The following is a 13,061-nucleotide window of genomic DNA, read 5'->3' as shown; positions in this document are numbered from 1 at the left end:
ACGTCCAATTCGATGTAAGCGCTTCGCGAGATATTGTTAGGCATACTCTTTTTATTCGTTTTCCGTTTTTGTTACGCTCGGTCATTTAATTGATAGTTTTGTTTGCGGTACCGACACGGAGATTCAATAATAATGTGGTTTTACTATCGAAAAAAAAAAATTGTGTACAAATGCTTTGAAAATTTATAAATAATTACTTGCGGGAAGTTGACGTACCAGTAATACCGAGTTTGATCGTTGAGTTGTTAATAGTTACCTATATTGCCCCTGTTAGCCTGTGGTGATCACCTAAGAGAATTTGATTTTTTTTGTATTTCTATTATTTTGGGAATTTCGTATTAAACGGACTTGTTACGGAGACGGCAATGAAATTTTGCGGGGTTTAGATCCATACGTCGCGTACGTATTAAATAACGTAGATCAGTTTTCATCTTTTATTTTTTTTGTCCCCTTAACCTTCACGACTAACTTTTATCGATTGTAGATAGTAGATTTCATCGTTAATGTTCTCTTTTTTTTGCAAAACATCGGGTTCCTCAAACCATTTGAGAGACTGGAAGGTCTGCCACTTCCTGGCGCCTTAAGGATAAATAGTGCTATATTTTCTTTATTATTCGTGGACCCCCGCCATCGCTCCAGAACTCTGAGCACTACGGGTAACTAATTTGCAAGCACCCAGCGACCCACTTTTGCAAGAAATTAAATCCTTTTTTTTTTAATCTATTTATTTTTTTATTTACCTTTTTTTCCCTCTTTCTTACCATAATTATTTCTCTTTTTTTTTCTTTTATATTGTTTAGACCAGGAGGTGCGTGGCCATAGAGGAAACTGGATGTGCTTCATAGAATGCTAATATATTTGACTTATTTTAATTATTTAGAACATTATGATTCCGGTATACCTTTTTAGCATTTAATACGTTACCGTTTTCCGCAAATTTCTTTGCGAGCCTTGCAAATATCTGTTTTGAATGAGCTCAGCGTTCTGGATAAAGTCTAATATACTGACGATGAGCTGCGGTTGCAATTTTATTATTCAGAAAGTATACTTTCACCTTTCACGGATGCTAAATTCGCGAAAAACCATTTTAACAATAATGGCTTGGACAATAACTCAACCATCACTTTGTTTACTAATATGTCAAACATAAACATAAGTTTATTAGTCAGTCAGGGCACTCTTTGAAATTTTATGAAAATTTCCTATTTTTGCCGATTTTGCAAAGACGAGTGGACTAAAATATAAACTGTGTTACATCATTGTTATCGGAATAAGTAATTCTATGAAGCACCATTATAATATACAGTTTGTTTCATTAAAAGAAATATGATATTGGCTTATATGTCATAAAATTGATAGTGTTTTGTTTTATACGTCACTTGGAAAAAAACTTGGCACCCAACCCAACATTTTGTTTTTTTGTTTATTTTGATGTCTCAAAAAACAAAAAAATTACAGCCAATTAAAATGTTATCAAGATAAATTGAATGCACGGGCAATAAAATAACTTATACAAATTAATAATACGCACATATAAAGAGGACAACTCAGAAGCACACAGACACAAATTGGAATGAGACCGAATCCGTTTGATGTTGCGGTTAAGAAATAAAAAATATAAAAATATTAAAAAAAACACCTAACTGGAGACCTGCAATTTATATTTTGAAAACTAATGTCGGCTCAGAATTAAAAACGTCATTGCCGCAATTGGCTTTGGTAATTTTTAATTTCTCTAGAAGATCAAGCTTTCTACTTTTCGGACACTCATATAAAATAGTGACATTTTTATTTGGAGAAAAGTTATGTCCTGTGGACAAAAGATAAGTAGCGAAAGCAGATCTGGTTTCTGTCGTCTCAGTGTCCTTGTATTTTTTCACCGAACTGAGATGTTTGTGAACCCTGACGGAGATCTTTCTGCTAGAAAAAATATACTCCTGATCTAGAAAAATACTCTATCGGACCCTTAACTATTATTGCAAATTGTTTTAATGTATTGTTTTTTTTACACGCTATAGATAAATTCCTGCTCTTAAACAATCTAGCTAGGTGTAACGAAATATTTCCGAAAAAGTCAAGCATTGGAACTAGCGTAGATTTTGATTTTATTATGTAATACGATAACTGGTATTTGTTTTCAAATTTGTAAAATAATTTGTTGATGGGATAAAGTGGATAACCTTTTTTGAATGCAATTGGTCTAATGTAGCAATTCCTTATTAAATGCTTCCTTTGAAAGTGGAATGTTAAAAAGCGTGTAGAAGAAAGAATTAAAAGCAGCAAATTTATAAGAATATGGAGAAAATTTGTCAGCGGATGTGGCCTTTCTGAAACTCTCAAATTCAATTCTTTTACTTTTCCTAACTAGCAGAAGATCAAAAAACGGTAAGGTATCCCCTTCTCCAAAGCAAAATAAATTTTCTCGTGTAAGGAATTGGTAAACGTCAGGAATTCGGTTTGTTGGCTGACATCCCAGACAATGCAAATATCGTCGACATATCTCTTGCAAGCTATTAAATATGTGGAAAATTGACTATCCATAATTTTTTTATCAAGATTATTTATGAAAATTTCACTTAAAAAAAGGTGACAAGCAAGAAGAAATATTGTTCTAATGCAGTGGTCAACAGAAGCACTAGACTATCGATGACAACTTGGCACCACTTTGCCAAAAGTTTGGTATACTAGTCTGAAGGTTTTGGATAGTTTTTTTGTCAAAAGAACAGAGAACATAACATGTTTTACTTTTTATCTCTAAAAATATTGAATTTTCCAATATTTTCAGCTACGAAATCCATAGTGTTCAAGAAACCAATAACAAGAGGATCCCAATTACTTTATTATTTCACAAGTAAATGCAGAAAAAAAACACTATTTACAAATCTTCTGGATTCCTCTTGCGGCAGTTGTTTATAAATCAAACTTGCTGATGTTTTGCCAATCATACCGTTGACTTCTTTAGAGCGTTAATGAACCTATCTACCTGATCATATTTTGAGGGGGGGCTAAAGCAGGTGAGGTATTGGTGAAAGGTCAAGTTGAGGTTAAGATCGTTTAGTAGCTTATAGATTTCTATGGATTCTCGGATTTTTCTTTGGTAGGAGAATAGAATAGAAGAATTTTATTTTTATCGAACAATCGGCAACTATTGATTAGCTTATTTGTCGTAGTTATAAGGTTCTTTCATTAAGTCTAGTTGATGTATTTCGCCCTGTCCCTCCAATGTATTCTTTGCCGCGTATCTATGGAATACTGAAAACTCTTGGTATTTCAAACGGAATTTATCTTTGATTTATCGAAGATGTTAAGAGATTTTTGGACAAATGATAATTTTTTTAAGAACTTTTTGATATGTGGTCAGTGATGATTTAAATGTAAGAAAGGAGAACAGTGGTAAGTGTGAGGTTCCTTCGGCGAAACGTCAGTTTGATTTAAAAAGAACCGATGCAGAAGGAATCGAATCCAGTAGGTTTTGAAATGTTATTACAATAGTCTGTGGAAGTTTCTTTGAAAAATCGGAAAAACGGGTGGGAATTCTGATATTCGGCTGAACTACATTTTCTAATAAAAAAAAACTGTGTTCTTTCGTTAGATATTTTGAATTTTCATCTATCCTATAGTTCGAAGGCTAGCAACATATAGTCAAAACAAATTGAGATTGTAATGACTTTTCAATATATAATATATGTTTTACTATACGAGGTGGTCCAAATTCGAAGGGCCCCTATGACTTTAAGCATTTGCAGCATAGTTAGCCCAAAATAAGCATGTTACGGGCTCGATTTTCGAGAAAAGTCGAAAATTAAAAATCGCATCTTGATATTTCTGAGGTGCAAGGTGATTCTTAAAAATATACGTCTCTAAAAACCCTTTATAACTTTTTTATTTGTAAAGATAGAGATTTTTTTAAAAAATATTTTTTGCAGATTTTTTGAGGGCAAATCTACCTGTTTCACCGATTTTGTCTTAAAGTTACTTTTTTTAAAATGGAATTCCCCATTTTTTTTTGTAATTAGTTTTCTAATAAAATTTCCTGTCAAACTATGGTTCTATACACCTATTTTTACTAAGTAGTTAGAAAGATATCTGCAATTTTCAATAATTACTATAGTAGGCCGTGCTTAACTCTGACCTATCTAGGTAGCTATGGATCAGATAAAAACAATTGCCATGATACACAAGCTCGTGTCAAAAATGACGTCTTCGTCAAGCTATAAAAATGTTTGAAAACTTTGAAAAGTACGACATGGTAAAATGTTATTTTGAAAGTAACGAAAATCGACAGACGGGGTTAAATCTATATTTCTAGAGATATCCGGAAAGAAGGCAACCTAGCTCAAATATATTTTTGAAGTTAAAACGTCATCTACAAGAATACCGATTATTTACAAAACCGCGACCTAGGACGTCTAGAAGCCTAATCAGAGATAGAGAGTTGGAAGAACTAACGGTTCTGGGAGAAATAGAAATTACCCCAAATACTTCCACCAGGGCTATGGAGAGAAACACTGGAATTACACGCAGCAATGCCGCGCGGATGCTTAAAAAACACAATTTAGGTCCTATCGACCCCGACAGGTGCATCAATTACGGCAACGAGATTTTGCTCCAAGACGTGCACTTTGCAGCTGGTACCTAAATAAATGCCAAGAAGACCCCGATTTTGCCAGGAAAGTTATTTAGGCGAATCAGGCAACGATTTCTAATGAGGTATAACTGCTATTACTGGAAACAGCAAAATCCCCATATTATGGTGGAACAAGCGAATCAGGGAAGGTTCAGTTTTAAGATATGGGTAGGCATCTACAGAGGACAAATTATTGGGCTATATTTTTTATGGAAATTTAACTGCCCAAAGATACCAACAAATTCTAGAAGAGCAGGTAATCCCGTTTATCAACAATTTGCCACTTCAGCAAAATAATGAGCGATACTTTCAACATGACCGTGCATCTCCTCACAATGCACGAAACATTACTAATTTGCTAAATAATGTGCTTGCGGAAAACTGGATTATTATTATTATTATTATTATTATTATTATTATTATTATTATTATTATTACTATTATTATTACTATTACTATTATTTATTAATAATAATAATAATAGATAGATAGATATCGTTTATTGACCACCTATAAATACATGTATTTGTGAAGTCGAAACTCAGTAATATAACAAAATAGAAATAACAGCAACAATAACAAAAAGAAGAAAATATAATAATAGCACTTTATTTCCAACAGGTAACATGACCCAATTACAGGAAATATTAAATATAAATCATCCAATATATATACTAGGGGACGTAGAAACCAATCTTAAATCTACTAAACTTACAACTAAAAAAAGTGAAGAAGGATAGAATGAGAAAGAGAAAGAAAAGGATAAGACTTAACGGTACGCATAACCCGACGCCATTCGAAGTTGCTGAAGTATGGCCTGGAGACCATCATAATATAAATCGCAGTACGATGATAGTTTGTTGAAGGTAGCACACATATTGTAAATAGGGTTTTGAAAATGGATATTGGACCTGGGTAACTGCGGTAAGAAAGTTGATTGATGTCTCCCTTCCAGCCGCGGCACATGAAAACGTAATTGTTCCAGAAGAAACGGACAATCAACTCCGTAATGAACTAACTTATAGAGAAATGAAACAGATTGCAAGTCTCTGCGCAAGCTCAGGGGCAGTATAGCGAACCTTCTTAGTAGAAGATCGTGATCGACTCCCCTCTCAGGATAGAGACCGTCCTCCCTGAACGTTAGATACTTTAGTAACCTTCTCTGCACACTCTCAATGGACTGAGTGTGGCAGTGATAAATTGGTGACCATATCAGTGAACCATAGTCAAGCTTGGACCTAACGTAACAGTTAAATAACAATTTAACAGTAGCTGAGCTACAAAAATGCCTGCAATTTCTTATTACGAATCCTAAAATTTGCATTGCACTGGAAACCATTTTTGTAATGTGAGGTACAAAAGAGAACGACTGGTCAAATAAAATTCCCAGATCCGTAACAGTAGCAAGTCTAGTCAGGACAGTACCATCCATATTGTAATTAAAGACTACAGGAGTTTTTGTGCGGTGGTAAGAAACCACATTACACTTGCTGATGCAATTTATTTCTGGTACACCATTGACTGACAATACTGATGTTGTCCTGGAGAGTCACGCAGTCCATGCCAGTTTCAATGCTCTCCTATAGCTTTAGGTCATCCGCATAGGCAAGCTTGTTGCAGATGATCGAAGATACGAGATCATCTATAAATATATTGAAAAGCAGAGGTCGAAGGTTAGAACCTTGAGGCACGCCAGAAGTTGGAACAAAAGGAACTGATCTAAACCCCTCAATCTCAACAAACTGTCGACGATTCACCAAATAGGACCTCAACACTGTAATCAGCGAATCAGAGAAACCAAATTTATGAGATGCTTTTTCAATCAGTAAGTGATGATCTATCTGGTCAAATGCTTTGTGGAAGTCAGTGTATATAACGTCAACTTGACCTTGCTTGTTCAGAGAGTCACAGACATACGAAGACAGGGAGCATAAGTTAGTGATACATGATCTTTTCGCATAAAAACCATGTTGTTGGGTAGATAGTTTATTTCTAATTTGAGCAAAAATAAATTTATTTAATATAATCTCGAATATTTTAGAAAAGTTGCACAAGATCGAAATAGGCCGGTAGTTTTCAACAACAGAGGGATCACCTTTTTTGAGAATAGGATAAACTTTGACATATTTCCAAGGCTCTGGATAAACACCCGTCTTAAGTATCAGGTTAAAAACGTGACATAAAGGAGCACACAGTGCGTGGGAACAGTCTCTCACGATAAAACTTGGTATGCTATCAGGACCAGCGGTAATTTTGTTCTTGAGTGCTTTGCTTGCTGACAAGACATCCTGGATAGTAAGCTTAGGTATGTTCACTAGTTCCGGATTAGAGGACACGCCTGAAGATGAACATGGATCTGGCTGGGATATGGTGTAAACGCTACCAAAGTACTTAGCAAAAGCTGCAACAACCATATTAGGTCCTTGGCATGGCTGACCAGAATAGGACATCGAGGCTGGGATTCGCGAATCTGCCTTCTTCCGCTGAATAAATGACCAGAAATTGGTAGGACTATCATGTATACTTAACTCAGCACGACAAAGAAAATCAGTATAGGCAATGCGTGACTGGAACTTGATTGACTTGCGTAGCGCGGTATATCGGCCAAAATAATAAGCAGATTTGTATTGCTTGAAATTGCGGAAAGCTTTCTCCTTCTCAAATATAGTTGCGATCATTTCTTTAGTGAACCATCATGGAAAGCGCCTTCGTCTCGGTGTTTTAGTGGGCGTGCAAAGGGCAAAAATATTGTTTAGCATGTCGTAAAAAAGTGTTAGAGCCCTGTCTACATCCGAGCACTCCATAACACTATTCCAGTCTGCATGCTGCATCAGTTCATACATATGAGGATAGTTGGCCTTCCTAAAGTTAAATTGGGTTTGATCATTCCTATTGATTGGAAAATTAGAGACGTGTGGAAAAGCGACTTGGAGAGAAACTATTAACGAGGGATGGTGTGGATCCTCGTCGATAAGTGGTACTGCGTTTCTCACTATCGCAACGTCGAAATTGGTAAAAACGAGATCTAAGCAACGGTGATTTAGGTTAGTTACAGAGTTTTGCTGTTTAAGATTCAATATGGCGCTGAGGTTGAGTAGGGATCTATGTCGGACATTGACAGGAGCTGAAACAGTGAAAGAAGGAATATTGAAGTCACCCAACAGCAAGACAGATCCACCAAACAACAAGTCCAGCGACGACAAAGATTCAAAAAAGTTCTCAACTTCGAAGTTGGCAGCAGTGGGAGGAATGTATACTAAAAATACATAAAATACAAAGTACTCTAAAGAGATCTTACAGCCTAAAAAGTCTATGCTTGGAGCACTGTTGCTGATGCCGGAGGTATCCAGAAGTGCGGACTCAAAACTGTCACGAACAGCGAGCATGACACCACCGCCCCTGGAGACTCCGGTTAGATCTTGCCTTCTGTCTGAGCGGTAGACCAGATAAGAATCAGGAAAGAGTTCAGTGTCCCGAAAATCTGGTTGAAGCCAGGATTCAGTAACAGCAACGATATCATACCCTGAGGAAGTTACGCCACTGTAAAAGACTAGTTCTGAGACCCCGAACGTTCTGGTACATACAGGTCAATTCTTTGGCTGGGGTGGCGGCGGAGCTGGGTTTTTTGTAGCGATAGTGGGAACACCACGGATGTATTTTAGAACCAGATTGTTTTCACCATTCGAGCGACGATGTTGCAGTTCTTCTTTAATATTCCGAATATGCTTACGTTGCGCCGGAGAAAGATCTGCCTCGACGTAAATTTGGTGATTCTCAGCGAGGGTTCTCCTACTCTTCAGCACAAGTGACACGTCGCTGGGTTTAGACAGCGTCACTTTAACTGGCTTGTAGCCATTGCGGTTTGGTTTACCGACGGAAACAACAACAATTTGATAAATTTAACAAGAAATAGAAAAAATAATATGTATATAAACATATGTTTATAGAAAAAAAAAATATAAATAAAAATATTTGCTTCAGTTAACAGTATACACTATATTCTTGGGATATGCGATAGAAATTCCTCAACTGAGTAAAAACCATAACTAGAAAGGTAGCTTCTAACCGATAACTTAAATTTTCTTATCGAAAATTGCTTAGCGTTAGCTTTATACAAGCGGTTATAGTTGTTCACAAATATGTTATATATGTTCAAATTTAGTTTATTTTTCTGAGTAGTGGCTAATCTAGACTTAAGTGGAACAATATTGATAGATCCGCGTGTGTCGTAGCAGTGGTAGTCACCATGAGTAGGATACCTCTGCAAACCAGCATGGACCTCCAGAAGGTTGTAGTATATGAATAGGGAAGGCTGAGTTAGAATCTTAAATTTAATAAAAAGCTCACGACAATGTGCTCCAGGAGGAGCCCCTTGGAGAATGCGAACTGCTGCCTTCTGAAGCCGAAAAACCCGATCAGCATATGAAGAGTTACCCCAAAGAAGCACGCCATAGGTCAGATGACTGTGAAAGAGTGCAAAGTAGATAGTCTTTAAGGTCTTCTGCGAAATGCAGTCTTTTAATTGCCTTAATGCAAAGATTTGAGACGAGAGTTTGGAACATAGATACTCGATATGAGCCGACCAGGTTAGGAAGGTATCGAGAAAGATACCTAGAAGCTTAGCAGGCTGTGACTTTACAGCTCTTTTGTTGGATGTTATTAGCATTTTTTTCGTCTTCGATGTGTTAAGTTTAAGTTTATTGGCGGCGAATCTATTTAATAATAATAATAATAATAATAATAATAATAACAATAATAATAATAATAATAATAATAATAATAATAATAATAATTATTATTATTATTGTTAACTAGAAGTTAAAGTGCTGCGTTGCTGTGTCCCCTCGTGTCCTAGCCAACGTTATTTTCTATAAAAAAAAACAATAAAATTTTATCTACACAGCACAGCGCCTACTATGGTAAATATCAAAATTTGCAAATATCTTTTAAACTATTTAATAAAAATAGGCTTATGGCACGTCGTTCGACAGGAAATTTTATTAGAAAACTGATTTTATAGAGAAATTGGAGATATCCCATTTAAGGAAATATAACTTTGTGTGATATCTCGGGAACTAAATGCTCTAAGATAAAACGGGTAAAATAGAGAGATTCCTGCTAAAAAACTTAAAAAAAAGTTTGTTTCCCAAAACTTTATTCTTACAATTAAAAAAGTTACAGAGGGCCCTTAAAATGTCATATTTTTGTGAATCACCCTCTAGCTCAAAAATGCCTTGAAATAACATTTTACTATGCCGTACTTTTCAAAGTTTTCAGACATTTTTATAGCTTGACGAGGACGTAATTTTTAACACTTGAGCTTGTGTATCATGGCAATTGTTTTTGTCTGATCATAGCTACTTAGGTAGATACTGTAAAACTGCATAGGCCAGAGTTAAGCACAGCCTACTATAGTAATTATTAAAAATTGCAGATATATTTCTAACTACTTAGTAAAAATAGGTGTATAGACCCATCGTTTGACTGGAAATTTTATTAGAAAACTAATTTAAAAAAAAATTGGGGTATTCCATTTTTAAAAAAGTAACTTTGAGACAAAATCGGTGTAATCGGTAGATTTGCCCTTAAAAAATCTGCAAAAAAAGTTTTTACAAATAAAAAAGTTATAGAGGGTTTTTAGAGACGCACATTTTTAAGAATCACCCTGTAGCTCAGAAACGCCTTGACATATCAAGATGCGGTTTTCAGTTTTTGAATTCTCTCGAAAATCGAGCCCCTAACATGCATATTAGTTTTGGGCTAACTATGCTCCAAATGCTTAAATCTATAGAGGCCCCTTGAATTTGAACCACCGTGTACATTTTATAACACAAATTTTTTTTGGAACTAATAACGCATCTGCCTAGCCCAGCATTTCTGTCACAATTTTTTGGAGCACTCTGTATATTCAATATCTTGTTGGCAATATCGGGAATAATTCAGATCAACCTATTTAATTGGTAGCCATTGTAATATACAATCTTAGAATGCGCATATTAAAATTTTCTTGCTATAATAACTTTTTAGGTTTTTTCAGATATCATTTTTCTGATATGTCTGAACGGGATGGGATTGTTTTTCCGATACATGAATGAAATCGTCCAGCGAAGGAGTTTCCTGGACAGGCGGGATTGCATAGTGTCGACATTTCAATTAAAACACGAACAGGAACAAGAAGTGAGACGACGTGTTGAAAAACTTTAATCGATTTTTATTGGTTTCACATTGCAGGAACAACTTATGTCGAGCATAATACCGTCGGCGCTAATTAACAGAGTTAAGGAGAACTATTTGCAAAATAAACAATACTTTCTTCAGAATAAAAAGATGAAAAGTCAGAATCCTTTCGAGTAAGTAACCTTTTACATATCTGATTAATGATTAGGACACCTTTAAGGTACAAACTGCTTAGAATAATTTCGTTTTCATCGATACAGGTGCCACTGAAATGTATGTACCAAATTTGAAATGTCTGGCTATCAAGATACTTGGTGTAAAAGATTCCATTCTAGTAGTTTTTTTATTAATACAGTGTTATAAATTTAGTGTAATAAGTGGCACCTTTAGTCTCAAGTAGATTAGAATTTTTAAGTCTAAAGGATTCCCAGGGGGATTTTCTCGCGGACATTATTGCAAAGAAAAATGTAGGCTAGCGATTTTTTAATACTATTTTCTTTCCGGAATTTTCTTCTTCATTTATTCACTTCATTTGTTCAAGTTTAATTTTTTGAATTTTTAATAATGTCAACAACAAAATAACTTTTATTGCGGATGAAAAATGAAACGCGATACAAAGAAAGGCAGGACGGCACTGGTAATTCTAATTTACTCGGGGTTTGCTATTACTACAAATAATACCTCCGAATGAATGTTTAAAACATTAATAAAAAAAAGCTGACTTAAACATTTGAATTTGGATTTCACGTTTTCCTATGACAAATGTAAATGATTATTATTGCAATCTGTAGCTTACGAAAAAATCTAAAATTGTTTCTTTTTAATATTTTCAGAAATTCTTTATTGGACGAACATGAGAATGTGACAATTTTATTCGCAGATATAGTCCATTACACCGAAATGACGAGCAAACTTAATATCAACGACTTGTTGGAGACTCTGAACGAACTGTTTGGTCGGTTTGACGACGCTTCCGAGGTAAGCTAAAGATTTGATATTTTCTTTTGTTCCACTGCACCAATTTCAGTTTAAAAAAATGGTTCGTATGTTTCCTCACTACGGAAATAAGTCTAGAGGACAGTCCATCTATAATTAAAATGAGAAAAAGTAGTGACGGTTTAAATAAAAATAATAAAATATTTATTTGAAGATGATTAGAGATCCTTATTGAATATTCAAGTGCGACTGTATTTTTTTTATTCTAAATTATGTTTTTACATTTTTCGATTTACTGTCTTTCTTCATATTATTTCGGCTTAAAATTATTTTTCTTTAGAATTAAAGTTTCAAATATTTCAATTCGTTAGAGCAGACTCGCAAAAACTAATAATAAAAATTTAACAAAAAAAACTATTTTTGTTTATCTTATCCTAGCATCACCACCAATCGCGGCATAGTATTTTATACAGGGTAAGTCGTAAAAGTGTGTCAACCAGGTAAGAGATTTTTGTGTGAAAATATTGTCGGTTTTATTTTTTTCCCCAGTCTTCCTAAAATACGGGCGTTAAACTTTAATTGTTTTTAAGTATTTAGTTGGGTCAGGTTACACTTTTCATGTTCATTTTGTAAATAAAAACTTCATACTAACAGAAATGGTTTAAAGAAGTCTTTGCATATTTTTTTAAGTCTTGTGTATTTTTGATGACAGCTGTAGTTTTGGTGACTTTTGGTTAGTATATAGTTTAAGTAGAAAAAATGACATATTTTAATAATAGTTTATCTTCGCTAATACAAATTCACTTTATGCCCTTTTAATAAGCGAAAAACAATTTTTTTGAAAAATATTGGTTCATTTAAATGCTACGGGAACCTACAAAATTCGCTGTATTAAATGGTGTATAAACAGGATCTGTCAGAAACCCCCTGAAACTGCTATCCAGAGAACCAAAGTCCGTTGATTTTCGTTTAAATTGCCATCAAAAATAAGTAAGAGAGAAAAAAAATATTCACAGTGATGAATCAGAATATCCTTATGCAAAAGTTTTTATTTATGGTAAAGTTGTAATTTTATTGGATTTAGGTGCCAATGGAATATTTTTGTGGGATAAAAGTTTAGAGCATCTACACGTGTTAAATATGAAAATCTATTCCAATTCAAAATTTTAGTGATACTTTGGTTAATAATGAGTTAGTTAATTGTGAAGGTTTTGCAATGTAACTAATTCAGTTACTACTCAAAAAATGCTTTATTAAATGAAATCAGCCTTAGGGTGCATAGAGAAAATTTTAATATGATGATTTAATCTAACAGGACAAT

General features: G+C 34.5%; 1 protein-coding gene across 3 annotated transcripts in view; it reads left to right on the top strand.

Annotated features, from left to right (window-relative positions):
• Positions 1-13,061, top strand: part of LOC132707161 (adenylate cyclase type 2-like) — a 59,092-nt gene that overhangs the window by 19,237 nt on the left and 26,794 nt on the right. For 2 of the 3 annotated variants that reach the window (XM_060678883.1, XM_060678884.1), the window contains 3 exons: positions 10,655-10,804; positions 10,859-10,977; positions 11,638-11,782. In XM_060678883.1, the coding sequence (XP_060534866.1) occupies positions 10,655-10,804; positions 10,859-10,977; positions 11,638-11,782 (414 nt within the window). The remainder of the gene's footprint in view (positions 1-10,654; positions 10,805-10,858; positions 10,978-11,637; positions 11,783-13,061) is intronic. The other variant, XM_060678885.1, reaches the window with a different exon arrangement.

The sequence above is a fragment of the Cylas formicarius genome, unplaced genomic scaffold (assembly GCF_029955315.1).
Source record: "Cylas formicarius isolate icCylForm1 unplaced genomic scaffold, icCylForm1.1 PGA_scaffold_9__14_contigs__length_23061073, whole genome shotgun sequence".
In the NCBI taxonomy this organism is placed as follows: Eukaryota; Metazoa; Arthropoda; class Insecta; order Coleoptera; family Brentidae; genus Cylas; species Cylas formicarius.
Note: the sequence above shows the minus strand (reverse complement) of the source record. Positions and strands in the feature narration are given on the sequence as shown.